The sequence below is a fragment of the Oncorhynchus nerka genome, linkage group LG25 (genome assembly GCF_034236695.1).
Source record: "Oncorhynchus nerka isolate Pitt River linkage group LG25, Oner_Uvic_2.0, whole genome shotgun sequence".
In the NCBI taxonomy this organism is placed as follows: domain Eukaryota; kingdom Metazoa; phylum Chordata; class Actinopteri; order Salmoniformes; family Salmonidae; genus Oncorhynchus; species Oncorhynchus nerka.
Genome location: NC_088420.1, coordinates 34,667,201 through 34,693,927, shown reverse-complemented (window position 1 = coordinate 34,693,927; position 26,727 = coordinate 34,667,201). Strand labels below are relative to the sequence as shown.

Below are 26,727 nucleotides of genomic sequence, written 5' to 3'. Positions count from 1 at the left end.
AATAAGTGCATTGATGACACTGTCCCAACAGTGACTGTACGTACATACCCCAACCAGAAGCCATGGATTACAGGCAACATCCTCACTGTTCTAAAGGCTAGAGCTGCCACTTTCAAGGAGCGGGACTCTAACCCATAAGCTTATAAGAAATCCAACATTGCCCTCCGAGGAACCATCAAACAGGCAAAGCGTCAATACAGGACTAAGATCGAATTGTACTGCAACGGCTCCGACGCTCGTCGGATGTGGCAGGGCTTGCAAACTTGCTGGCTTCGAGGCAAGTAACACTGAAACATGCATGAGAGCATCAGCTGTTCCGGACGACTGTGTGATCACACTCCGTAGCCGACGTGAGTAAGACCTTTAAACAGGTCAACATTCACAAGGCCACAGGGCCAGACGGTTTACCAGGATGTGTACTCCGAGCATGCGCTGACCAACTGGCAAGTGTCTTCACTGACATTTTATTAATCTCTCCCTGTAATAGTCTGTAATACCAACATGTTTCAAGCAGACCACAATAGTTCCTGTGCCCAAGAACACTAAGGTAACCTGCCTAAATGACTACCGACCCGTAGCACTCACATCTGTAGCCATGAAGTGCTTTGAAAGGCTGGTCATGGCCCACATCAACACCATTTTCCCAGAAACCCTAGACCCACTCCAATTTGCATACCGCCCCAACAGATACACATATGATGCAATCTCTATTGCACTCCACGCTGCCCTTTACCACCTGGAAAAACGGAACACCTATGTGAGAATGCTATTCATTGGCTACAGCTTAGCATTCAACACCATAGTGCCCTCAAATCTCATCACTAAGCTAAGGACCCTGGGACTGAACACCTCCCTCTGCAACTGGATCCTGGACTTCCTGACGGGCCGCCCTCAGGTGGTAAGGGTAGGTAACAACACATCCACCACGCTGATCCTCAACACAAGGGCCCCTCAGGGGTGCATGCTCAATCCCCTCCTGTACTCCCTATTCACTCACGATTGCATGGCCAGGCAAGACTCCAACACCATCATTAAGTTTGCTGAAGACACAACAGTGATCACCGACAACAATGAGACAGCCTATAGCGAGAAGGTCAGAGACCTGGCTGTGTAGTGCCAGGACAGCAACCTCTCCGTCATCAAGTCAGGAAATTATTGTGGACAGGAAAGGAGGACAGAGCACGCCCCCATTCTCATCGACTAGGCTGTTGTGGAGATGAGAGATTCAAGTTCCTTGGTGTCCACATCACCAACAAACTATCATGGTCCAAGTACACCAAGACAGTTGTGAAGAGGGCACGACAAAACCTATTGCCCCTCAGGAGACTGAAAAGATTTGGCATGGGTACTCAGATCCTCAAAAAGTTCTACAGCTGCACCATCAAGAGCATCAAGGAAGCATCACTGCCTGGTTGCATCACTGCCTGGTATGGCAACTACTCGGCCTCTGACCGCAAGGCACTACAGAGGGTAGTGCGTATGGCCCAGTACATCACTGGGGGCAAGCTTCCTGCCATCCAGGACCTCTATACCAGGCGGTGTCAGAGGAAGGCCCTAAAAATCCAGCCACCCTACTCATAGACTGTTCTCTCTGCTACTGCACGGAAAGCTTCTACCCCCAAGCCATAAGACTCCTGAACAGCTAATCAAATGGCTACCCAGACTATTTGCATTGCCCCCCTGCCCCCTTTTACGCTGCTGCTATTTTTGAGTTTATTATCTATGCATAGTCACTTTAATAACTCTATCTACATGTACATAACATATTACCTCAATTACCTCGACTAACCGGTGCCCCCGCACATTGGCTCTGTTCCGGTAGCCCCTGTATATAGTCTCGCTATTGTTATTTTACTGTCGCTTTATAATTATTTGTTACTTTTATTTCTTATTTGTTACTTATCTATTTTTTTACTTAACACGTATTTTTCTTAAAATTGCATTGTTGGTTAAGGGCTTGTAAGTAAGCATTTCACTCTAAGGTCTACACTTGTTGTACTCAGCACATGTGACAAATAAAGTTTGATTTGTCAATTATATCCTCCCTGGAATATGGTGAGGTCTGTTAAATGTTTATTTTTGGGGGGTTTCAAGGTGAACTGAGCACATATTTTCAACCACTCTGTAACAACTACATGACCCAAAGCACAGAGCACTCTCTTCATTCAACCACTTTGCATGGAAAATCTGATGTGACATGGCAAGAGCATCTATCTATTTCCCTGGCTTCAAGAGAGACCCTCTTTGGTTAGAAACCACAGCCAGTAGGCAATCCATAGAGAGAAAACAGTCTCATAGGGTTCTATCTCAATAAGGCAATCTGCTGTGCTCTGAAGTAATACTACAGTAATTGGTGTGGATATAGGATCAGGGTGTGGTACCTCTATGGCCCGCTGCCTCCCTGGCTTTAGCCTGGCTGCGCTGCTCGGGGCCCGTAGGGGCTAGGCCGTCCACCTCCTGAAAGATACTGCTCTGCTTGCCCCACACATGGTGAATCTGCATGGCAGCCTCTCGCTCTGCTACCAGGTCTAAATCCTGCTGAGCCAGATGGGCCCGCAGCTGCCTGATCTCAAACTGAGGGAGGGAGGGAGAGAGAGAAAGAGAGTGAGAGATGCATACAGTACATGTGTTATCCTTACACAGAAACACCTGAATAACCTTTAAGAGCTCTGGCTCTCATATCCATCCACCATGCTAAAGGCCACCCACTGTACTTAATCAAATAGCTACACACCTGGTCTCTTGCTTAACTGTGTTGGCTTTATTGACAAACCCAGGGTTGTGTCACACTGATCTTTGAACACATACATTACATATAGAGTGCATTCGGAAAGTATTCAGACCCCTTGACTTTTTCCACATTTTGTTACGTTACAACCTTATTCTAAAATGGATTAAATAAATACAAATCCTCATCAATCTACACACAATAACCCAAAATGACGAAGCTAAAATAGGTTTTTAGAATTTCCTGGTAATTTATAATAAAACAACAGAAATATCTGTTACTTGAGTAATATCTTATTTACTTGAGTATTCAGAGGCTTTGCTATAAGAAATTGAGCTCAGGTGAATCCTGTTTCCATTGATCATCCTTGAGATGTTTCTACAACTTGATTGGAGTCCACCTGTGGTAAATTTAATTGATAGGACATGATTTGGAAAGGCAAATGCCTGTCTATGTAAGGTCCCACAGTTGACAGTGCATGTCAAAGCAAAAACTAAGCCATGAGGTAGAAGGAATTGTCCGTAGAGCTACGAGACAGGATTGTGTCGAGGCACAGATCTCCGGAAGGGTACAAAAACATTTCTGCAGAATTGAAGGTTGTCAAGGACACAGTGGCATCCATCTTTCTTAAATGGAAGAAGTTTGGAACCAGCAAGACTCTTCCTCGAGCTGACTTCTCAGCTTTGCTATATTACATATGTGTACAAATGTGACTGGATCCTTTTTCTGAATGTAAACGCCATAATGGGAATAACAGGAACGTTGTGAAACATTGACTGAATACAGGACCTGATACTAGCTCCTCCTAAGGATACGTAATGTATTTATGTGTTCAAGGGTCAGTGTGACCCTACTCAGATTAAATGTTTGGTTATTCCGCACATAAATGTTTGGATTTGAATGTGTTTTGTTTTCTCAAATCTATACAAAAGGTATTGGAAATGAACGTCTTTTCATTCTTGGCAAGTTGCTGCCTTCTGCCGGTTAGAGATGTGTATGACAGGCAGGGTCAGTATGTAGGAGGTGTGTGAACATACTGCCTGCTCCTGGCAGATCTGGGTAAGTCTCTCCAGCTGCTCCTCCCTGACAGCCTTGGCCTTCTCATACTGCTGGATCTCCATCTCCATCTCCACCTTCACCTGCAGCACGTAGGCTGGGACAGAACACAGGACAGACTGCTATGTAGGGGTAAAAGCATTCACACTGATACAACTTTATTTTATATATCTGTAGTAGGCCCCATTTGATTTGAGGCTTTGAGGTAGCCTACGTTTGCTCCATTTGGTGGGTGTGGCAGAGTGTGGCTTGAAGCAATGACTGACGTATTTGAAGGGCAGCGGTGCATTTTGAACCCACAACCCAACCCCTCCCTAAATGTTCAACTGGTCGTTCAGAAAGGTACCATTGCCGTTTAATTATACATTGCATTACACTTTATCGTACTGAACGCAGCCCTGGTGACTTTTCCACTGCAAAATAATTAAAATAAAATGATGGTGACACCCTTAAAATATACCCCCCTCCCCCAAAAAATATTTTGCCTAACAACATATTGCTCCATATTATCAGGATGGTGTGTTATTTAACAATAAGCAATATCACCTGTAGCCCAACTGATGCAGCATAGTGTCTATAAATACATAGGTTGAAGCATGGGGTTAACCGAATGTATTTGTGCTAATCATTAGCTGAACACAGAACCACCACAAGAGGGCGTAACATTCTTGTAAAATAATCAATTTAGAGTCAGTACAACGTGTGTATCTGTAGCAGATTATGTATGTATTTGTCATTGTGTTGTAAAGCAAGTATTAATTGCAGTTTGTAATAAGCATGACAAAAAATGCTCTGTAAAGCTCAGTAAAAAGCAGGTTGGGATGATGATGTCATCCATAGTGGTGGAGCTGCAAAAATATTGTTGCTGCATCTCTGCAACCTGACAGTAAAGGACGTGATACAGAGGAAACTGCACCCAATGCCTCCTCCACTCCCTGTGGCCCTCCCAGCCTCACCGTCTATTATCCTCTTGATCCTCCAGATGCGCAGGGTGATGATGAGGCCAATGGCGTCCCAGGGGCTGCTGGGGCCGTTGGCCACCGTTGAGGCCACCATGGGGGCCAGCGACAGCACTATGACTGCACCATCAAACACCTACACACACACGCACATTACACACAAGCATGCACACACACAGACAGGAACACACCACACACACAAACAAATAATATTAGTGTCACGTTCTGACCCTAGTTCTTGTGTTATTTCTTTGTTTTAGTTGGTCAGGACGTGAGTTGGGTGGGTATTCTATGTTTTGTGATTCTAGGTTGGGTTTCTTGTTTGGCCTGATATGGTTCTCAATCAGAGGCAGGTGTTAGGCATTGTCTCTGATTGGGAACCATATTTAGGTAGCCTGTTTTCTGTTGGGGTTTGTGGGTGGTTGTTTTCAGTCTTTGTGTGACTGCACTAGATAGAACTGTTTCGGTTGTCACTTTGTTGTTTTGTGTTTTTGAAGTGTTCAGTTTTCCATTAAAAAGATGAACACTAACCACGCTGCGCTTTGGTCTTCTCTATCTCCAGACGACAACCATTACAGAACCACCCACCAAAAAAGGACCAAGCAGCGTGGTAACAGGCAGCGGCAGCAGGTGCAGCGCGGTAACAGGCAGCGGTAGCAGGAGCAACGCAAGAAGGAGGAATGGACATTGGAGGACAAGTTGGACGGCAAAGGACCCTGGGCAGAGCCAGGGGAATATCGCCGCCCCAAAGCAGAGCTGGAGGCAGCAAAAGCAGAGAGGCGGCATTATGAGAAGCAAACATGGCAGAGCGGCTGGAAGCCCGAGAGGCAGCCCCAAAAATGTATTGGGGGGGCACACAGGGAGTGTGGCGAAGCCAGGTAGGAGACCTGTGCCAACTTCCCGTGCTTACCGTAAGGAGCCGAGGATGGAATCAGAGCAGTCGGCGAAGTTGAGGTTTGAGTCTGAGAATGTTGACGAGTTATTGGACAAATTGGAGGAGAGTGAATGGAGGGGAGATTATGAGACATTCGGGGAGTTGTTGATAAAATTGGAGGAGAGTGAAGAGAGAGAGCTGTTGGTTTGGCGTAGTATGCACGGCATTCACCCTGAGGAGCGTGTTAGCTGTCTGATGCCACGTGTCAGTTCCTAATACTCATCCCGAGACGTGTTAAAGTTCCGGAACAATTGATGCCGGCTATACACACCAGGTCTCCAGAGTACCTTCACAACCCGGGGTGTTCTGTTCCTGCTCCCCGCACTCCTCCAGAGGTGCGTGTTCCCAGTCCGGTACCACCAGTTCCGGCACCACGCACCAGGCCTACTGTGCGCCTCCAGAGTCCAGTATGCCCTGTTCCTGCTCCCCACACTCACCCTGAGGTGCGTGTTCCCAGCCCGGTACCACCAGTTCCGGCATCACGCACCAGGCCGCCAGTGCGCCTTCAGAGCCCAGTACTCCCTGTTCCTGCTCCTCGCACTCGCCCTGAGGTGCGTGTCCGCAGCCCGGTACCACCAGTGCCGGCACCACGCACCAGGCCTACAGTGCGCCTCGTCTGTCCAGAGCCGCCAGAGTCTCCCGTCTGTTCTGAGCCGCCAGAGTCTCCCGTCTGTCCTGAGCCGCCAGAGCCGCTAGTCTGTCCTGAGCCGCCAGAGCCGCCAGCCAGCCAGGAGCTGCCAGTGCCCCCAGCCAGCCAGGAGCTGCCAGAGCCGCCAGCCAGCCAGGAGCTGCCAGAGCCGCCAGCCAGCCAGGAGCTCCCAGAGCCGTCAGCCAGCCAGGAGCTGCCAGAGCCGTCAGCCAGGAGCTGCCAGAGCTGCCAGTCAGCCGGAGGTGCCCTTCAGTCTGGAGCAACCTCTCAGTCCTGAGCTAGCCCTCAGTCCTGAGCTGCCCCTCAGTCCTGAGCTGCCCCTCAGTCCTGAGCTGGCCCTCAGTCCTGAGCTGCTGCCCCTCAGTCCTGAGCTGCCCCTCAGTTCTGAGCTGCCCCTCAGTCCGGAGGAGTTTGTTCAGTCCAGAGGCGTCCTTCAGTCCAGAAGCGTCCTTCAGTCCAGAGGTGTCCCTCAGTCCTGTGGGCCCATTTATTAGGGTTCCCAGGCCATAGTCGGCGGCGAGGGTCGGCGTTTCTAGGAGTCCACAGAAGCGGACTAAGACTATGGTGGAGTGGGGTCCACGTCCAGCGCCAGAGCCGCCACCGCGGACAGATGCCCACCCAGACCCTCCCCTATAGGTTCAGGTTTTGCGGCCGGAGTCTGCACCTTGGGGGGGGTACTGTCACGTTCTGACCCTAGTTCTTGTGTTATTTCTTTGTTTTAGTTGGTCAGGACGTGAGTTGGGTGGGTAATTCTATTTTTTGTGTTTCTAGGTTGGGTTTCTTGTTTGGCCTGATATGGTTCTCAATCAGAGGCAGGTGTTAGTAATTGGGAACCATATTTAGGTAGCCTGTTTTCTGTTGGGGTTTGTGGGTGGTTGTTTTCAGTCTTTGTGTGTCTGCACCAGATAGAACTGTTTCGGTTGCCACTTTTGTTGTTTTGTAATCTGAAGTGTTCAGTTTTTGATTATTATGAAATTAAGATGAACACTAACCACGCTGTGCTTTGGTCCTCTCCTTCTTCCACCCAAGACAACCGTTACAATTAGCAAGCAGACAATGGAGACATCCTTTTTTTGAAAAATATGTGAATGAAAAAACATGAACATCTCCCAGTGTCAGTGAGTGTTCCAGTACAGTTCGTTCCTCCAGGTCTGTGGGTGGTTTCCAGGCTGAGGTCTGACATTGGGAGAATGACATTGCAGTGGAAGTGGTGGGGTGTTCAGGGCCCCACCTCAGGACTAATGGCCCTCCAGGGAGCTTACCTCCACTTTGTTCTCAATGTAATCCCAGATCCCCAGCACCACAATCCTGAACACCGTCTGAGAGAGGGAGGGAAAGAAAGAGGGGGAGGGAGAGGTAGGGAAAAAAGGGAGATGGAGAGAACCATAGCGATATAATTCATTTTATCCTTTAGATGTAAACATCCCCCTAAAAACATTAATGTCTCAGAAAAAGTGAATTGCAGTTGTGATTCAGTTTTCTTTCATCTATCCACAGGTAATTCATCAATGACATTATATTAATCCAGTTCACTACCACAGCGGTCGGATTTCATCCAAACCATTAGAGATGCACACAGCACCCTGCACTAGCTAGAGCTGACTCAGCAGGGGCTGCAGAAAGCTACTGCACTACTCTCCTTTATTTCCCTCGATTTTTCTATGTTTCTCTTCTTTTTCTCTTCTTTTCACAGATTCAGGGTTTCACCTGAGATGAAGCTGCCCTGCCACATCCAATAGTTACATGAATCACTAAAGGTTAGCTTTCATTGATAACTAAAACACATCTCTCGACCAAATGGAGCAGCAGACTGATGAACAGAGAATAACTAAGACAAGTGCTGCTATGTCTGAGGAAACGGTAATCAATACGATTTACCTGAGTCTCTAATGTTAGTTAAAATCTACGGTGCAGCGGAAAAGCTCTATCTGCATTTGACATGAAGTGATTGTGTTGAGGATTGACACAATATATCAAGAATCAACACTCATAGCAAGATGTGAAGGGCAAATTGTATTGGAATGAGTGAAAGAGAGGAGGCTGTAATGCAGTGAACAAACATGAGGAGCAAAAGAAATAGCTACTGTTCTTACATTTGACTGATTTTTCTCCTGTCCATTGGCAAAATGTGTAGAATTACTGGAAGTTAGCTGTTTTTCCCTTTTTGTTTCTTTAATGAATAAATTACTTGCTTAGACCTTGCTGGATCTCACGAAACCCTAATAAGTCGATAATGTGTTGATGGGGGAAAGGGCAGGCTTTAATAGGGTGTTGTAATCAGGATACACCACTGCACCTCTCTAGCTCACCTTTGTCTCATACTGCACACTATAGCATTAAATCAACCCTTGGCTGCATCAGCTGTAAGTGAGCCTGCTGCCACAGTGGGGGAGAGAGAAGGGAGAGGGGCTCACCTCAGCAAAGAACACAGACAGAATGACCAGGCTGATCCAGTGGGGGAGAGAGAAGGGAGAGGGGCTCACCTCAGCAAAGAACACAGACAGAATGACCAGGCTGATCCAGTGGGGGAGAGAGAAGGGAGAGGGGCTCACCTCAGTGAAGAACACAGACAGAATGACCAGGCTGATCCAGTGGGTGAGAGAGAAGGGAGAGGGGCTCACCTCAGTGAAGAACACAGACAGAATGACCAGGCTGATCCAGTGGGTGAGAGAGAAGGGAGAGGGGCTCACCTCAGTGAAGAACACAGACAGAATGACCAGGCTGATCCAGTGGGGGAGAGAGAAGGGAGAGGGGCTCACCTCAGTGAAGAACACAGACAGAATGACCAGGCTGATCCAGTGGGGGAGAGAGAAGGGAGAGGGGCTCACCTCAGCAAAGAACACAGACAGAATGACCAGGCTGATCCAGTGGGTGAGAGAGAAGGGAGAGGGGCTCACCTCAGTGAAGAACACAGACAGAATGACCAGGCTGATCCAGTGGGTGAGAGAGAAGGGAGAGGGGCTCACCTCAGTGAAGAACACAGACAGAATGACCAGGCTGATCCAGTGGGTGAGAGAGAAGGGAGAGGGGCTCACCTCAGCGAAGAACACAGACAGAATGACCAGGCTGATCCAGTGGGGGAGAGAGAAGGGAGAGGGGCTCACCTCAGTGAAGAACACAGACAGAATGACCAGGCTGATCCAGTGGGTGAGAGAGAAGGGAGAGGGGCTCACCTCAGTGAAGAACACAGACAGAATGACCAGGCTGATCCAGTGGATAATGCTGGCAAACAGCAACGCGTTGTTAACTATGAAGACAGCACAGAATAGACAACATTTAGAGATTCATTTAGAGGTTCAGATACTTTGTTAAATACTGGAGACGGACACACAATCACAGACATACAGGCAAGGACACATACATTCACACGCACGCGCATATGCACAGGTTTGTCTGAATGCCTGTCTATTCATCCGCCTAATTGTGGCCAGCATCATACTGCATTTGGCTGTCAACTACAGCATTCCTCTTCCTCTTCACACGCCACCTCCCTTCCCATCTGTCTTTGTTTGCTGTGTTCACTGATCTGTCCATCAGTCCATTCATCTTCCTCCATCCCTCCCTCTCTCCGTACATTCACCCAGCAGACAGACAACCTTAATCACCCCATTCATTTATCCTTCCCTCCCAACTGTCCCGTCTCTTAAATCTGCCTCCAGGGACTTGTAAAGACTTGAATGCATTAAAATACATCCACATTGACATGATGGAGGCCCTACAGTATCATCCTTCATAGAGCTTGTGACACCATAGAGGTGATGACTCCTGACCTTATCCCCATGATAGATGAGGACACCTCCCTCCCCAGAGCCAGAGGATGCAGATGAGGTCATCTCCATGTGAGATGGGTCACAGTGGCATTAGACCACCTGACACTGTGCTTACTAATGAGGCTGATATCATAGAGAGGAGAGATCACAGCCCCAGGTCCTGGACCTGTCATTGCATTATACTGTATTTATAGAGAGGATAGATCACAGCCCCAGGTCCTGGACCTGTCACTGCATTATACTGTTTTTATAGAGAGGAGAGATCACAGCCCCAGGTCCTGGACCTGTCACTGCATTATACTGTATTTATAGAGAGGAGAGATCACAGCCCCAGGTCCTGGACCTGTCACTGCATTATACTGCATTTATAGAGAGGATAGATCACAGCCCCAGGTCCTGGACCTGTCACTGCATTATACTGTTTTTATAGAGAGGAGAGATCACAGCCCCAGGTCCTGGACCTGTCACTGCATTATACTGTTTTTATAGAGAGGAGAGATCACAGCCCCAGGTCCTGGACCTGTCACTGCATTATACTGTTTTTATAGAGAGGAGAGATCACAGCCCCAGGTCCTGGACCTGTCACTGCATTATACTGTTTTTTTATAAAGAGGAGAGATCACAGCCCCAGGTCCTGGACCTGTCACTGCATTATACTGTTTTTTTATAAAGAGGAGAGATCACAGCCCCAGGTCCTGGACCTGTCACTGCATTATACTGTTTTTATAGAGAGGAGAGATCACAGCCCCAGGTCCTGGACCTGTCACTGCATTATACTGTTTTTTTATAAAGAGGAGAGATCACAGCCCCAGGTCCTGGACCTGTCACTGCATTATACTGTTTTTTTATAAAGAGGAGAGATCACAGCCCCAGGTCCTGGACCTGTCACTGCATTATACTGTTTTTTTATAAAGAGGAGAGATCACAGCCCCAGGTCCTGGACCTGTCACTGCATTATACTGTTTTTTTATAAAGAGGAGAGATCACAGCCCCAGGTCCTGGACCTGTCACTGCCACTGCATTATCAAACAGTATATTATCTACATCCATAACAGCAGATGTGCATTATTGTACAGTATATTCCAACATACTATACCACAGCTGTTTTGTATGTCTTAACTTCAATAGGGGTCAAATCACATTTTGTGTATCTTCCATCACAATCTTTGTGACAGTTTAAGTTGCAGAAGTCTATCACAAGTTAGCCCTTTTAAATTGTCATTGCATGAAAACAAGTCCAGAATATCCATGTTCTAATACAGAGACAGTTCCAGGGTCACTCACACTGCAGGAGCTTGGTGTCGATGAGCAGCTCCAGACACAGCAGCACCACCACCAGGATGACACAGGCCACCACGAAACAGTTAAAGCCAGCGCTCAGCAGACACACCTGCCACGGGGCTGCCCTCCGCCCACAGCACGGCTTCAGCCAGTTAGACCTGACACCAGAGAGACAGAGAGGAGGGGGTGGAATGCAGAGACAAAGGAGAATGTCATTAAATGCAAATCAGAGAAGGACATGTATTTAAATGTATTAGTTCTCTTTCAAACCTCTATGTCAACAGGCAGCCCGTGGGCCAAAACCGGCTTGCAAGTGATTTTCTTTGCTTCCTCAAAGTTTTTCGTTCAAAAAATGACTTATTAGGTTAAAAAAAAAACGTTAAAATTGTCAGGAATTCAGCAAAAAATGTGTTTACTTTAGGAAGTCTGTTCCCAAGTGTTCCCACTCATTAAAAAAAGACATCTGTGATCATGCCTCAACGTAATCAAGATATGAAATTATTGCTAGTTTCAAATGCAATCTCTTATTGGGCTTTGTTGTAGTCAATTTGCAGTGTTCAAATTATAATTATGTTCTGCCCTTCTGACCATCTGCTTCGACAGGATTTAAATATTGAAAAAAATCTGTCTACAGACAGAAACAACATGACACAATATGAAGTCCTATGGGGCAGAGACTTACAAGCATTACAAACAACACTGGGTGTGGATACGGTGGGAACATGTGGGTCTGAGCACCTGTGACTTCATTAATATACGTGGAAATGTATGTAAATGTTAAGTGGACTGTGGATTGTTTTTGTCTATGTATGTTATTTTTTTTTTACAATTACAAAAAAAGAATCGCCCAGAGGCTGAATCTAGTTGCCTACCTCTGCTCTATGACAGACAGTACAGTACAGTGGAGTCGTTGAGAAGTGCTTTATACTTGGTGTTATACTCTGAGACACCATAGGACACAGTTCCAATCAGGCACAAATACCACAATATTACACATCCACACACACATACTACTGATTTGTGACAATGTTTGTCTGAGCATTTGTTGAATTGACCAACTAAAGTTTAATCTAAACTCAAACAACAGTGTGAAGAATTAGTGCTCTAGAATCACACAGCGCTTGTGTTTGCCTTGTGGCACCACTCACCACATGGCCATATTTACTCAGCTTCACAAACAAGATGTATTTGGCAGTTTTGAGAGCTGAGCAGTATGTTGAAGCCATAGAACTCAAACGTTTTATGATCTCTTTAATTAGAGATATAAAGATATTTCCAAACCAGATCTCTGTGCTCAGTGTGCCTCATCCCTCTGGGAGCAGACTGTTGTGTTGTGTTCCAGCCATCTTCATGCTGGCTGTGTGACCTCATCTTGTGGCTCTCAGAGGGCTTCAGTGGGGCTGTATCCACACCATCTGGAGGCCACAGACCTCCTCCTCATCTCTCCTCATTCACAGCCAAAAATATGATTGCCTCCAGGATGATGATGGCTTCATCTGATTTCAATGACAATATTCCTTCACTACTGGGTTTTTCTTTTTCTCTCTCTTCTGACAGGGATGGAGTAGGTGGTAACAGGGTGTGGGTCGGATCCGTAATATAACCTTTACATCTCATGACCCCTATGTCAGTCATTCATGCACACTGCCATCCATTCCCCAGTGATCTGACAGTAGGTTCCAGTGATCCCCCCTCCCTCTAAAATCTAAACGGCCATGCATTTCCATCAGTGTGCAGATAAGAGTGGCATTTCCCAGGTGAGTTAGGCCTTTGTCTGGATACATTGTGTCTACCTTAAATCCATCCTCTCCTCTGGGTCCCTCCTACCAGACGCTAGGCCGGAGACAGGCTCCCAGAGATTTATGGTCAATAAATAATGGCAGATCTGTGCGAGGCAGACAGGGCTTTCCCTCCCTGTCACTACTCTGTATTTTACACAGACAAAACTACTCTGATATTTCTAGTGAGAGAGCTTCTTAGGGGCAGACAGTGAAAGATGCATGTCCTCTGAAAAACAGCACTTTGTCATTGTCACCTGTCCCCGAGTGAAGAAATCCCATTGCCAATGTCCGTCTTTTAGCACAAGAGAAGAAGAAAGATTCTACTTCCAGGCTTCAGGACAGAACAGACAAACAGACAGAGAGGTAGTTATTTTTGAAGGCACTGGGGCTGTATAGAGAGGGGTAGAGAGAGAAAAGAGAGAGGGGGGAAGGGGAGCCAGAGCAAGAGAGTGAGAGAGGCCTAGTGAGATGAGCCAGTTTGCGGCTACAGCTGGACCTCCGGTGGAGGACTGGATATCCTGTCCACCTGGTGCCAAGATCAGCAGAGGGGCTGGGGGCTGGAGCAGGGCCATGCTGTGTCAATGAGCACTCCCAGGGGCTAACTGGCACACGCTGCTACCCACTGCACCACTGCCTGTCACTCTGATCCAAGCCATGCCAACAGTCATGCCAACAGATTAGGTGCTCAACACTGGAGGTCACAGGGAATTAGAGGAGGCTTCTATGTGATAGCAGAAAATACATTCATTGGCCAGTAGGGACAGTATCCCACGTTACATGTGTGACTCAATGCTGCAAGACTGTTTTGAGAATACTGATTGAAATATGTTTCAATCAGGACCCATTCATCACATATTGAGGAATATACATTGTCAGTCACAGGTATCAGTAGGAAATGTGTTGATGATGTTGTACCCACAATAACAATACAGACATTCTGTACCCCAACCAACTCCATCATCAAGTTTGCTGACAACATAATGGTTGTAGGACTGATAACCAACAAGGACAAGTCAGCCTATAGGGAGGAGGTAAGTGAACTGGCAAGGTAGTGCCAGGACAACAACCTCTTCCTCAACATCAGCAAAATAAAGGAGTTGATTGTTGACTTCTGGAAGTAGAGGAGGGAACACACCCCGATCCACATCAACTGGACTGCAGTAGAGAGAGTCACATCACCGAGGACTTATCATGGACCAACAACATCACCACTCTCGTCAAGAGGGTGCAACAGTGTCTCTACTTCCTAAGGCAGCTAAAGAAATTTGGCATGCTACCCCGGGTCCTCTCCAAATACTACCGCTGCACCATCGAAAGCGTCCTGACCGGGTTGCATCACGGTCTGGTATGGGAATTTCCAGGCCCAGGTGAAGATGGCCCAGTACATCACTGGGACCGTGCTCCCACTCATCCAGGACATCTACTCAAAACATTGCCTGAGGAAGGCCCGAGGCATCATCAAGGACCCCACCCATGAGCTGTTCATTCCCTTTACTGTCGAGCAGACGGTATCGCAGCATGAGATCAAATACCAACAGGCTCAGAAACAGTTTTTATTTACCAGCCATCAGACTGCTGAACGCTTGAACTGGACTGACCACCTACACTGCCTGTCCGCACCTTAACACACATGCACTCACTCAAGCGCACACACATGCACACACACACGGTAAACATGCTACACACACATTACAACTGCTGCAACCAGACTTGTATTATTATTGCTAAGTTCTGCACAATTTAAACACATGCCCCCAATCCGCCCTCCCCGAAAACATGTGTAACTATTGGACTATAAATTGTGCCTCCCTGTTGTATACTTATGCTATAAAAAATATTATATTCTACTGAACCATTTACTTTATGTTCGTATTCGTATCTTGTATTATTTCCTATTGTGGTTGCATTGTAGAGAAGAAACCTGCAAGTAAGAATTTAGTTGGACGGGCTATACCATGTGTATCCTGTACATACGACTAATAACATTTGAAACTTGTTCAGTGGTAAATAGCCAAACAAACAATATGTTTACATGTGTAACACATATCTACTCCATTTATCAACCTGGACTCAAGGGTAGACGTAACATAGTAAATGTATATCGGGGACATTCCAATTAGTATGAAATGTTAAGTTTCGTATGGTATGTATTAATTTGTGGATGTCTATCATTCATTACGTATGATATGTTATGAATTGAAATCCGTACAATATGTTACGTACACCAATTCGTTGTAGCTAACGTTAGCTACATGGCTAGGTGGCTATTGCTAGGTGGCTAATATTAGCTACACTAGTGGTTAGGGGTTAGGGTTAAGGTTAGGGTTAGGAGTTAGGGTTAGGGGAAGGGTTAGCTAACATGCTAAGTAGCTAAAAAGTAACAAGCAATTGCAAAGTTGCAAATTGGCTAAAACACTAAAGTTGTCCGTGATGAGATTAGAGCACGCAGCCTTTGGGTTGCTAGATGTTCACGTTAATACATCCATCCATCCACCCCGACCAAACACCCAACTTTCGTTTTTGCCTTAAGTAACCTTCAGTCTTATGTAACCATACCAAACGTAACATATCATACTAATTTGAGTGTCCCGGATTGATGTTGACTATGTTACGTCTACTGAGACCAGGCTGCATTTATTGTCTGCCACAGCTATTTGAAAGGGTAGCACACTAACACAGCACTTTTTTCTAGGAAACACTGGTGTTAGGTTCTGGCTTAAAAAGGCTAATTTAATGTGTATGGTTTCATAATTAATTTAAAGTGATCCTTCCAGCAAGGAGGAAAGGTATTAATGTAATACAATGGTAAAGAGAAACCCTGTCTGGAAGCATTGCAATTGGCCATGATGGATTACTCGAAGCTCAGAAATTTAATTTTGGGGAAATCATTTTAAACCTGGAGTACTGAAGACTTTTAAGTATTTATGAGCAAGTGAAGTAGTATCAGTGGTAAAACACTGTGAGTGAGAGAGGGAAATTCCCTCAGTCTCAGCCGGTCATAGCCCATACATAGAACAGGCAATACCTCAAGATCTACACGCACACACACACTAGCAACAGTCATTGAAATTGTTAAAAGGTTTTCCCAAAAATCAAATAAATGCAACGGACAATGGATAAAGATACTACAAACTTTTAGATTTGTTTTAATCCGTCTGATATTAATTCAGTAAATGCACTCATATATACATTTTATCATTGTAGCATGTATTTCAAATCAAATCAAATCAAATTTTATTTGTCACATACACATGGTTAGCAGACGTTAATGCGAGTGTAGCGAAATGCTTGTGCTTCTAGTTCCGACAATGCAGTGATAACCAACAAGTAATCTAACTAACAATTCCAAAACTACTGTCTTATACACAGTGTAAGGGGATAAGGAATATGTACATAAGGATATATGAATGAGTGATGGTACAGAGCAGCATACAGTAGATGGTATCGAGTACAGTATATACATATGAGATGAGTATGTAGACAAAGTAAACAAAGTGGCATAGTTAAAGTGGCTAGTGATACATGTATTACATAAGGATGCAGTAGATGATGTAGAGTACAGTATATACGTATGCATATGAGATGAATAATGTAGGGTAAGTAACATTATATAAGGTAGCATTGTTTAAAGTGGCTAGTGATATATTTACATCATTTCCCATCAATTCCCATTATTAAAGTGGCTGGAGTTGGGTCAGTGTCAATGCCAGTGTGTTGGCAGCAGCCACTCAATGTTAGTGGTGGCTGTTTAACAGTCTGATGGCCTTGAGATAGAAGCTGTTTTTCAGTCTCTCGGTCCCAGCTTTGATGCACCTGTACTGACCTCGCCTTCTGGATGATAGCGGGGTGAACAGGCAGTGGTTCGGGTGGTTGATGTCCTTGATGATCTTTATGGCCTTCCTGTAACATCGGGTGGTGTAGGTGTCCTGGAGGGCAGGTAGTTTGCCCCCGGTGATGCGTTGTGCAGACCTCACTACCCTCTGGAGAGCCTTACGGTTGAGGGCGGAGCAGTTGCCGTACCAGGCGGTGATACAGCCCGCCAGGATGCTCTCGATTGTGCATCTGTAGAAGTTTGTGAGTGCTTTTGGTGACAAGCCGAATTTCTTCAGCCTCCTGAGGTTGAAGAGGCGCTGCTGCGCCTTCTTCACGACGCTGTCAGTGTGAGTGGACCAATTCAGTTTGTCTGTGATGTGTATGCCGAGGAACTTAAAACTTGCTACCCTCTCCACTACTGTTCCATCGATGTGGATAGGGGGGTGTTCCCTCTGCTGTTTCCTGAAGTCCACAATCATCTCCTTAGTTTTGTTGACGTTGAGTGTGAGGTTATTTTCCTGACACCACACTCCGAGGGCCCTCACCTCCTCCCTGTAGGCCGTCTCGTCGTTGTTGGTAATCAAGCCTACCACTGTTGTGTCGTCCGCAAACTTGATGATTGAGTTGGAGGCGTGCGTGGCCACGCAGTCGTGGGTGAACAGGGAGTACAGGAGAGGGCTCAGAACGCACCCTTGTGGGGCCCCCGTGTTGAGGATCAGCGGGGAGGAGATGTTGTTGCCTACCCTCACCACCTGGGGGCGGCCCGTCAGGAAGTCCAGTACCCAGTTGCACAGGGCGGGGTCGAGACCCAGGGTCTTGTGTTCAAATAAAGACAATTATATGTGCCTAATTTACATAACTATACCAGGGTGTATTTGCATATATGAATGAATTAACATAAAGGTGTGGAACAGGGATGCAACCACCAAACACTTGCTCTGTCTACCCTATCTGCACTCACCTGCGCTGTCCAGACTGCCTCATAATTTACTGTTGTAGTCACGTTATCTTGCATAATTCAACAAGTGTGTAAATAGCATGATACCCTCGGATTAAAATTCAATGCGCTTGGCTCTAGATTACAACTAGCTAAACATACTTTAAATTGTTTGAAAATCAGACATAACATCACTATAATCTGAGTGTTCATTTGAACTTTCATGTCAGCAGAGTTGGGTACAGTAGATTACTTTCTAAATGTAATCTGTTACAGTTACTAGTTACCTGTCCAAAATTGTAATCAGTAATGTAACTTTAGGATTACCCAAACTCAGTAACGTAATCTGATTACATTCAGTTACTTTTAGATTACTTTTGCCTTAAGCATTTGAAGAAGACAAACATGTATATTACCAATGGAATGACATCTATTGCAGGACAAATCAATGTTAAAGTTTACATAGCTGGCCATATATGGATGTAAAAAATATATTTTTGGGTTGGTTATGTAAGCTTCCTCTAACCCATCGCTTTCTACTAAATACAATAATACGAATAAATTATATCTTTACGTTAAAAACCTAAAAAGTCCAGTCATTCCAATAAATGTTATACCCCTTGATCTTCAAGAATAGAACTTGGAAATATGGAAGTATTGATTAGCCACATTGCTTTACCTGAGCATAACCCCAAAACGAAGGATTTTTTTGCCAGCCCTACTCTGTGGTTTATGATTGTGTTGTCATGGAGGACTGATTGGGCTCATTGATTCGAATTAAAAAATAAATGCTGCGCTCATGGAATGACATGCTTTGAGCACTACTGAAAAGTGCTATTTACATGTGAAAAATGAATGTCATATGCTGCACTTGCTATAGGCCTATTGTTTACCTCTTTGTTGATATCTTGATCATATGCAGCTGTTTAAAGGGCAAATCCACAGATGAAAAAATAACAAAATGGGCGCTCCGTGTCTGTTTTCTTAAAAAGCTGAGTGATTGGCCTGGAAAAATGATTAATAGACAGAGCTATGGATGCAAGGACTGACCATCCATGATATCAAAAATATTGTTTTAACCATGTTATGAGGCTATACAGTGTTTGTTAAGATTTACAATGTTTACAAACTTTGTAGAAAAACAAGTTTATATTTTGGGTTCTCATGGAGTGTGACAGTTGAACTAAACTCATGAGGCATTTATAAGTTTTATTCTTCAAGAATCAATGGATATGAGAGCAGCAGTGTGATTCACATTTATGCGCAATGTAGATATCAATAATGAGTGATATCCGTATGGCCGTAGCCCAAACCACTGCTGCCATCCTTACCTCCAAGCGTTTATTCAAATTGGATAATCTATGATGCCGACAGCAGCCGGACCATTGGAAGACAGCTTGGACTGTAGCCTACAAAAGCCTATTCCTGCTCTTTTCCCGCAATATATCAAACACATTTGGTGTGTCATCATAGTGGTCTCTGACTTGTGGTCAGACTCGCTCAGATGGAACAAACTTACATTTACGCCTTTTTTCAATGCTGATTTGAAAGTCATTGAGAAAACAGAGAAGTGTCAAAGATTTTTTTCACAAACATCCTTTCTGAATTTAAAAGTAATCCTCGAAGTAATCATCTAGTTTTTCAAAAGTATCTGTAATCTGATTTCAATATTTTAGCTGGTAACGTAATGGATAAACAGTTACAGTTTTTTGTAATCCCTTACAAATCCTTTACTCCCCAACCCTGCATTTCAGCGCATCTAATTTGTAAAAAATGTTTTTATTAAAGATTTACTATTCAGAAATCGCTAAGCCATTTCCTGGTTGCAAAAATTCAGTTCATGTGGCAAAACAAACAAGTATAGTGTAGTGAATCATTGCACCATCTAAACCGCTGTGAAATATATTTTCCATCAAATATTGTATTTTCAGCTGTTTGAAGCTGGTGTACATAACCGAAAGTAAAAGATGCAAAAAACTAAACTTAAGAACGGGAAGCATAGAAATAGCAGCCATAGTACATATCTACTGCTTCTTAAATTTACTTTCAATGAGAATGACAGATCTTTAAAATTTGGTCAGGTCTCCCAAAAAGTTACATATTGCAGCTTTAAATAACTTTTTGTTCAATTTCACAAAAAAATGAATACATAAAAATAACGTTATATTTCTTCTCTTTCTTGTATTTTAAGAGTGCACAAAATCCCAGACGATGCTTTAGCGTTCTTATAGATTCAAATGATAGACTATGTATTCCATTGAGCCCATTTCAGCCATTATAGGGGAGTGTTTGACAGGTCATTAGAAACAACAAGGCACAACAAGGCACAACAAGGCACAAGCAAGACTATGAAAGAATCACAGGAGTAAAATGAAAGCAATCAATCCAGCAAGATTTAAGTGACAAGTTTTTGCTTGTTTTTGCAAGTTTTTGCTAGATGGCTAAAAAATACATCCTCGGGTGGGCGGGGCATGCACATTGTCACACACACACACGCACAAACACACACTGTTCCGGACCACTGTGAGATCACGCTCTCCGTAGCCGATGTGAGTAAAACCTTGAAATAGGTTAACATTCAAAAGGCTGCAGGGCCAGACGGATTACCAGGACGCATACTCAGAGAATGCGCTGACCAGCTGGCAAGTGTCTTCACTGACATTCTCAACCTCTCCCTGACCCAGTCTGTAATACCTACATGTTTCAAGCAGACCACCAGAGCACCCAAGAACGCCAAGGTAACCTGTCTAAAGGACTATCGCCCCGTAGCCATGAAATGCTTTGAAAGGCTGGTCATGGCTCACATCAACACCATCATCCCAGACACCCTGGACCCACTCCAATTTGCATTCCGCTTCAACAGATGCACAGATGATGCAATCTCTACTGCACTCCACACTTCCTTTTCTCACCTGAACAAAAGGAACACCTATGTGAGAATGTTACAATGGACTAGAATAAAGATGCAGATAGCCTTCACTTCACCAAAATTGAAGATGGGTCTGAGTAAATAACTGCTATAACCTACCGCCATCGCCCGTTCTCTCTTCTTTCAAACTCCTATTGGCTGCTGTATTTAACATTCAGCAAACAAGAGCTTGCACCCCTCATTGCATAGTCTATTAGTATAAGAAATGCCCCAAAAAATCCATCAAGTTAGACTAGCTTTTCTTGGGACTCCAAGAGCTATGAAGTGTTTTTTAATGAGAGAGCGGAGTGCAGGTGTAACGTTCGTCGTTGGGAGAAAGAGAGGAGGACCAATGCGTAGCATGGTAAGTGTTCATAGCTTTTAATCACGTACTAGAACACTGAACAAAACAATAAATAACAAACCAACAGTCCGGCAAGGTGAAAGACAAAAACACTAAACAGGAAATAAGCACACACAACTCAAAAGTGAAACCAGGCTACCTAAGTATGGTTCTCAATCAGGGACAAAATAACTAAGGTCAGAACGTGACAGCAGGTGCATATTTTATTTTATTTAACCTTTATTTAACTAGGCAAGTTAGTTACAATTCTTATTTACAATGATGGCCTACCAAAAGGCAAAAGGCCTCCTGCGGGGAGGATGATTCCATGTGTTATTTCATAGTTTAGATGTCTCCACTATTATTCTACAATGTAGAAAATATTACACGTAAAGAAAAACCCTTCAATGAGTAGGTGTGTCTAAACTTTTGACTGATACTGTAAATGTTTTCAACAGCAGGAACCTGTTAGAGCTACTAGTTCCCCTTTGGGAACTCACCCCACCCCCCCTGAGCTGTAATGTGGCGCAGGGAACGCAAGAAATAATCCTAAAAATATTTAACCTCCACAGAATCGCTTGAAAAATGGCTCAAATGAAAGATAAAGAAGTTATTTATCTACCCAGCAAGTCAGATTTCTAAAATGTTTTACGGCGAAAACATAGCACATATTTATGTCCAACCACCACTGCATACATACCTCATTAGCATAGCCAAGTAGGAAAAAATATGCAATCAACAAACGCAGGATTAAAAGAAAAATCATTTCACTAACCTTTTGAAATCTTCATCAGATGACAGTAATATAACATGTTACACAGTACATTCATTTTTTTTTCAATAATATGCAATATATATCCATAAATCTCTGTTTACAATTATGCATCGTTCAAAAAATGCTAATGCAATGTCAGGAGAAATAAATAGCTCCGGCAGATAACGTCAGCTAACAAGGAATACACATCATAAACTTTGACTAAATATGCATGTTTTACATATGTATGGCAAGATAAACTTCTTCTAAATGCAATTGCTATGTTACAATTATTTTTAACGTTACATTTGGCGTTTACTAGGCTATAATAGAGAGTCGGCGCTCTCATTTAGCATGCTGACTCCTCTATCATGGAGTCGGCAGAAACCCAAAATGAAGACGTAAATATTCCCTTACCATGGCTGTTCTTGCTTCAGAAGACGTGGAAGGGTTAATACTCACCAAGTTAGCGTTCAGTTTGCAAGTCTGTGTCTTTCCGTTCTCAAACTAGACACTTTTCGGTCGAAATGTATGCAAATTTCAAGTGGCTGCGCACCAAAACGTCGAAAGTATACATTATATTTTGAGTAAACTTGTCAAACTATGTTTATAATTAAGCCTTAGCATGTTATAAAGGTCTACAGCAATCGTGAGGGCGAACAGATTAGCACACGTTGTTCAGTCTGTCCTGGGAGAAAGAGAGAGAAATATCCAATCTCCCATTGGTGAAACTTTTTTTTTGCGTCACCGGGACGTTTAGTCACGCTGAACGTCTCGTGAGCACGCGATTCTCACAGTTACACGCCTCATCGAAAGCAGGCTTCACGCTGAAGACATAGAACGTGTTTCCATGGTTATAGCTGTTTGGGAAGTGTGTATACAATGACGTCAAAGTGATGGCAACTTTTCCCATTACAAGAGAGACTTTGGGAGAATGCATGCCCTGAGACTTCTGCTTTAGCTAGAGACAAAATTTAAACGGTTTTATAAGCTTTAGAGTGTTTCCTATTCGATAACAATTTTTAATTGCATATATTAGCAACTTTTGACAAAAATTTATCATGGTTTATATGGGTGCCGAATTCCTCCAGAAGGGGCAGTATTCTGGGGTATCCTTAACTTATGGTCAATAATATCAAAGGCTCCACTGAAATCTAGTGCAGTATATGTTGAGTGCACTTCTCTATAAGCATGCTGAAAGTCTGTTGTTAATTTGTTTACAGAGAAATAGCACTGTATTTGGTCAAACACAATTTTTCCTAAAAGTTTGCTAAGAACTGGCAGCAAGCTGATAGGTCTGCTGTTAGAACCAGTAAAGGCCACTTACCACTCTTGGATAACGGAATCACTTTGGCTTCCCTCCAGGCCCGGAGACAAATACTTTCCTCTAGGCTCAGATTAAAGATATGACAGATAGGAGTGGCTATAGAGTCAGCTATCATCCTCAGTAGCTTTCCATCTAAGATGTCAATGCCAGGAGGTCTGTCATTATTGATCGATAACAATAATTTGTCCACCTCTCCCACACTAAATTTACAAAATTCCAACTTGCAATGCTTTTCTTTCATTATTCGTTTTTTTATGCATGAATATGATGGCTCACTGTTCGTTGTTGGCATTTCCTGCCTAAGTTTGTGCACTTTGCCAATGTAGTAATGACTAAAATAATTGGCAACATCAAATGGCTTTGTGATGAATAAGTCATCTGATTGGATGAAAGATGGAGTTGAATGAATCATTCTGCACATCATTTCAGTTAAAGTACTCCACAGTTGATTTCCATCATTTTTTATATCGATGATCTTGGCTTCATAATAAAGTTTATTTTACTTTTTGTTGAGTTTAGTCACATAATTTCTCTATTTGCAGTAAGTCAGCCAGTCAGATGTGCAGCCAGACTTATTAGCCACGACTTTTGCCCCACCTCTTTCAACCACACAGTTTTTCAATTCCTCATCAATCCATGGAGCCTTAACAGTTCTAACAGTCAGTTTCCTAACAGGTGCATGTTTATCAGTAATTGGAAGAATCAATTTCATCAAGTGCAGCATCAGGATGCCCCTTATTAATCACATCAGAATAATAAATATTTTTAACAGCATCCACATAAGAGTCACAGCAAAATATTTTGTATGATCTCTTATATACTATTTTAGGCCCAGCTTTCGGGACTTTGGTTTTCCTGGATATAGCCATACAGCTTTGGCTTAGGGGTAGAAGCTCAACCCCAGTGATGTACTGGGCGGGCCGTATGCACTACCCTCTGTAGAGCCTTGTGGTCGAATTCCAAACAGTGGCCATACCAAGCGGTGATACAGTCAAGATGTCAAGATGCTCTCAATGTTGCAGCTGGAGAACTTTTTGAGGATCTGAGGGCCCATACCAAATCTTCGTTGGAAGAGGCATCGTTGTGCCTTCTTCACGATAGTGTTGGTGTGTGTGGGCCATGTTAATTCCATAGTGATGTGGACACCGAGGAACTTGAAGATCCCGACCCACTCCACTATAGCCCGTTGATGTGGATTGGGGGCGTGCTCGCATCTCCGTTTCCTGTAGTCCACAATCAGCTCTTTTGTCTTGCTAACGTTAAGGGAGAGGTTATTGTCCTGGCACCAGACTGCCAGGTCATTGACTTCCTCCCTATAGGCTGTCTCATCATCGTCAGTTATCAGGCCGACCACTGTTGTGTCGTCAGCAAACTTTATAATGGTGTTGGAGTTGTGTGTGGCCAAGAGTTCGTTAGGGATAAGGGAGTACAGGAGGGGGCTAAGAACACACCCCTGAGGGGCCCCCGTGTTGAGGGTCAACATGGCGGATGTGGTGTTTCCTACCCTCACCACCTGTGGGTAGGGCTGGGCGGTATAACATATTTGACGATATACAGTAAAATCTTGCTTAGGTGACCAAATACTTATTTTCCACCATAATTTGCAAATAAATTCATACAAAATCCTACAATGTGATTTTCTGGATTTTATTCCTTCTCATTTTGTTTGTCATAGTTGAAGTGTAACTATGATGAAAATTACAGGCCTCTCTCATCTTTTTAAGTGGGAGAACTTGCACAATTGGTGGCTGACTAAATACTTTTTTGCCCCACTGTAGCTGTATTGATGCACGACTGGTTTGTGTTTTTACTTTACCTTCTATAACATTATTTGAATGTTTGGTTTGTTAAATGTGATACACCATGTGTAACGACCATTTTTATAGTTTACTTCGCTACCTGAGTCATCTCTCTCCGATATCGCTCTCAATGCCGCTTTCTACACAGAACTAGCCCGGTTCCTGTCACTCAAGGAGCGCATTTGTTGTTCCTCGAGCACGAGACACTTGCGTTCAGTCTCTGCATGGTCAATGCTGAACATGCAATAATGTTGATGACAACCGATGCTGTTTTATCAAGATTATAGGAAACACTTGTCAACACTTCAGTTCCTACCCTGTAACAATAACTCCTTCCTGGCATTTTAAGTTGTTGTCATGTCAAACACTATTTAAAGTGCCCATTATTATATTCTAACTATAGAATTTTAATTGTAATATTTCCATGATTCCAATATAAATTATTCCAATATAAATATGAGGCCTAGATTGTTTGCCCATATCATGCAGCCCTACGTGTGGAAATGATCTCAAATGAGTGCAGAAATGAATGTAAATGCTGAATTCTAATTTTTTGTTGAAGTTGAATTGAACAGTATAAAACCATCAGAATGGAGAAAGACCCATTGAAATAACTTAGAATGTATGTGTTGCCACCCTTGGGTCACGCACTACTCATAAAGCATACTTTTAACTTTTATTATTCAAAAACATAAAATACTGTCAAACCGTTTTAAAAAATGTAGATACCGTGATATGATATTTTGGCCATATCGCCCAGCCCTACCTGGGGGCGGCCCATCAGGAAGTCCTGGATACAGTTACAGAGGGAGGTATTCAGTCCCAAGGTCTTGAGCTTAGTGATGACCTTGGAGGGCATTATGGTGTTAAATGCTGAGCTGTAGTTAACTATCAGCATTCTCACGTAAGTGCTCTTCTTGTACAGGTGCGAGAGGGCAGTGTGGAGTGCAATAGAGATTGCGTCATCTGTGGATCTGTTGGGGCAATATGCGAATTGGAGTGGATCCTTGGAGACGACACTGGCATGACCACCTGCAGGAAGTGATGCAGGAATACAACAACATGGTGCAGGATATGCACCTCACTACCTGCTGTTTGGAATTTATGGTGCCAAAAGGAATTCAGGCGATTCTTTGCTGGAGAAATTGGCTTTTAATATAAGGCAAATGGAGATGGATCGGCCTACATCTGCAGAGCAGCAGACAAGCTGGTTCTGATAAATGGGTTTTCACCAATACACTTGATCTCTCTCACTCTCAGCCCAAAAAGCAATCTCACACTTTGCATGTCTGTGAATATTAACAAACCGTCAAACCATGCCCACAAATTGTGCTACCCAGCTGTGCAGCATGTGGTACCTGCTGCACAGCCAATTTGATGGAGAGGACTGTTCCTCTGTGTGTTTGAAATAGTCCCCTCTACTCTTTTCAGAAATCCATCTACAGAGATGTCCAAATTCAGTTAAATTCATTCTCTACTGTATTCTTACATTCTGTGATGTTCATATCACTTCAATTTTAATTCGACTGACTGTTGAAATGTACAATTGAGTGTATAATTAACGGCATCATTCTTGTGCCAAGCAACAGTCATGTTTCAATGGTTGCAGAATAAGTAGCAGAAGGACTTGATCCCAGTAGGGAACTCAGAGCACTGTTGTAATCAATCTATAGATAACTGCCAAAGTA

The 26,727-nt window shown here is 43.9% G+C and overlaps 1 protein-coding gene across 1 annotated transcript in view; it reads right to left on the bottom strand.

The window, feature by feature from the left end:
• Positions 1 to 26,727, bottom strand: part of LOC115109415 (transmembrane protein 266-like) — a 74,988-nt gene that overhangs the window by 3,228 nt on the left and 45,033 nt on the right. The window contains exons 4-9 of the mRNA XM_029634291.2: positions 11,381 to 11,535; positions 9,500 to 9,573; positions 7,589 to 7,645; positions 4,741 to 4,879; positions 3,766 to 3,881; positions 2,382 to 2,574 (exon numbers count right to left, since the gene is read on the bottom strand). Coding sequence (XP_029490151.1) covers positions 2,382 to 2,574; positions 3,766 to 3,881; positions 4,741 to 4,879; positions 7,589 to 7,645; positions 9,500 to 9,573; positions 11,381 to 11,535 — 734 coding nt within the window. The remainder of the gene's footprint in view (positions 1 to 2,381; positions 2,575 to 3,765; positions 3,882 to 4,740; positions 4,880 to 7,588; positions 7,646 to 9,499; positions 9,574 to 11,380; positions 11,536 to 26,727) is intronic.